The following is a 2,440-nucleotide window of genomic DNA, read 5'->3' on the forward strand; positions in this document are numbered from 1 at the left end:
GTACGAGAGAAAGGCAGATACGCTCTCAAAGTGAGTGACTAGATGATTGGGGGCATGAGTTGGCAACCAAAAGGTCACCCCTTGCACAGTAGCACTCCCAAGCAGGAGGACTCACACGAAGAAACGCCCCCAGATGGGGTCATGGCGCTGTGAGGCCCTCCACGTGTACAACAGCTAGGACAGAATAGAAACACCATTTTGCCAGGTACCAGGTAATTAAAGTCACTTAATACAGTTTCCGTTTTGTGCGTTTAAGGTACTATAAAGGCTCCCGAGCGTTTTTAACGTCTTAAATGCGCTACGTTTTATAATTAAATGCGCTACGTTTCGTAATTAAAGGCGCTTTAAGGCGCTTTAAATGCTAGGGTAGTTTAAATAGCGTCTCGAATGTTTGGAAGGGGGTTTGAACTTTTGGCAAATTTTCCAGAAACTCTCTAGTTGCTTGCTCGAGCCTTGAGGTTACGTACAAGGGACTGGGGAAAGATCTTTGCCAGGGGGAGAAAATACACACAACACAGTTTCCTTTTTACCACCTTCAGAGTGCCATACGCGGTGCTCCGATACGGAGGTGCATAGTTTTGGTGTTTCTTGCTGGCTGATTTGAGCGTCGGAGTGCAAACGGCTGCTAGGGCGCCCTTTTGTCCTTCTTTGCAGGAATCCATAGGTAACCAGTGGGAAGGAGTCCCTAGCTGACGGTTGAGGTTGCGCACGAAGACGTCCCAGGTCAACCTGACGGAACATTTGGCCCCCACCGTGGGGCCGATATAAAACGTTGGTCCCATCGCAAGTTTGAAAAGATCTATCAAGTCACGATAACGTTTGAGAAAATAGTGAAGAATGGCCACCACTAGACAAGGTACCGCACGCGCCGCGGGAGAAGAAATGTCCATGCAGCAGGTCCTGGAGATAATGCGAGGGCTGCAGGATCACATGGCGGATTCGAAGATAGAGCAAGAGCGCATGCAGGCGGATCTCGACGCCTCGCATGTGAGAAACGACGAGCTCCGTCGCGTTAATGAGGAGTTGCGTCGGAGTCTAAGGAACAACCAGGTGCAACGCGAGAATGAAGAGGTGGAGCATCTCACCCCACCAAGGGAGTTTTCCACTCCCTTCTCGCAGGAGATTCTAGATGCGGCGATCCCCAACACCTTCGCAGGGCCCAAGGCGATTTTCACCGGGATGGAAGACCCTAAGGCGCATCTTACGGCGTTCCACACCCAAATGGTGTTAGTAGGCGGTTCTGACGCCGCAAGATGCAAGCTCTTCATGAGCACTTTGACAGGAATGGCCATGGATTGGTTTATCAGCCTTCCTAGCGGTCATATCACCTCTTTCCAATAGCTGTCCCAGTAATTCAGAGAGCAATACCTGGCGAACAGGGCCCTGCCGCCAGTATCCTACGATCTGTTTGACGTGAAGCAATACCAAGGGGAAAGTTTGAAGGAGTATATCAACCGCTTCGAGTCCCAAGTGGTGAAAGTGGGCACGTCGGAGGAGCCAATAATTGTGTATGCCTTCAGGAAAGGCGTGTGTCCCGGCCCTTTCTGCAAATCTATTATTCGCAATCGCCCAAGGACTTTTGCTGAAATACGGCGTCGGGCGGTGGAACATATCGCCTCTGAAGAAGAAGTGTGTGAGAAGCGCACCAGCGCTGTACCTTCACACCCGAGAGCGCAGACGCGGGTTCAACCCGTCAGGGTCAACGAGACCACGACGGGGAGAAAAAAGCCAGAGGGGAGACGCCCCTATGAGACCAGGAAACCCCAGCCCCGGGGTCCAGCAGGAGGGGATCGTCCCGTCAGAGAGAGGGCAAGACCGGCGAGGTACAACTTTGTGGTGGAGCTGAAGGACCTGATCGCCGTGCCTAACATAGCTGAGAGGTTGAGGCGACCTGCGAAAACTGACAAGGTGTTAGGGCCACGGAAAGACTCCTGGTGCGAGTTCCACGAGGCTTTCGGGCATCACATTGACAACTGCCTCTCGTTGGGTTATCAGCTTGATGAGCTGGTGAGGAGCGGGTTTCTGAAGGATTACGTCGCAGAACCCGCCGCGACCGCCGCTCTGCCGATGCCAACAGAAGAGCAAGCGCACGAGATGCCAGTTCTCGGCGAGGTCCACACCATTGCTGGAGGTTTTTCCGGCGGTGGACCCATCGCCTCCCAGTGAAAGAAATACGCGAGGGGGGTCAACTCGATTGAGGAAAGAATCTCGGGTGAGCCGTGGGAATCTAACCTCGTGTTCACGAGAGGGGATCTACGAGATGTGGTGCCGCATGACAATGACCCTGTGGTCATATCAGTTGTCACGGCCGGAAGAAAGGTGCATAGGGTTCTTGTCGATCAGGGAAGTTCAGCAGACTTCATGTTCTGGTCGACATTCAACAAGTTACGTTTATCTCCCGACCTTTTGAGGCCCTACACAGGGTGCCTATACGGGTTTG

At 52.8% G+C, this 2,440-nt stretch overlaps 1 protein-coding gene across 1 annotated transcript; it reads left to right on the forward strand.

Annotated features, from left to right (window-relative positions):
- Positions 1-837: 837 nt before the first annotated feature.
- LOC137838503 (uncharacterized) lies at positions 838-2,166 on the forward strand. The gene is made up of 2 exons (XM_068647748.1): positions 838-1,298; positions 1,380-2,166. The coding sequence occupies exons 1-2, from the start codon at positions 838-840 to the stop codon at positions 2,164-2,166; spliced, it is 1,248 nt and encodes a 415-aa protein (XP_068503849.1).
- Positions 2,167-2,440: the final 274 nt, after the last annotated feature.

This window comes from Phaseolus vulgaris, chromosome 4 (genome assembly GCF_000499845.2).
Source record: "Phaseolus vulgaris cultivar G19833 chromosome 4, P. vulgaris v2.0, whole genome shotgun sequence".
Lineage (NCBI taxonomy): Eukaryota > Viridiplantae > Streptophyta > Magnoliopsida > Fabales > Fabaceae > Phaseolus > Phaseolus vulgaris.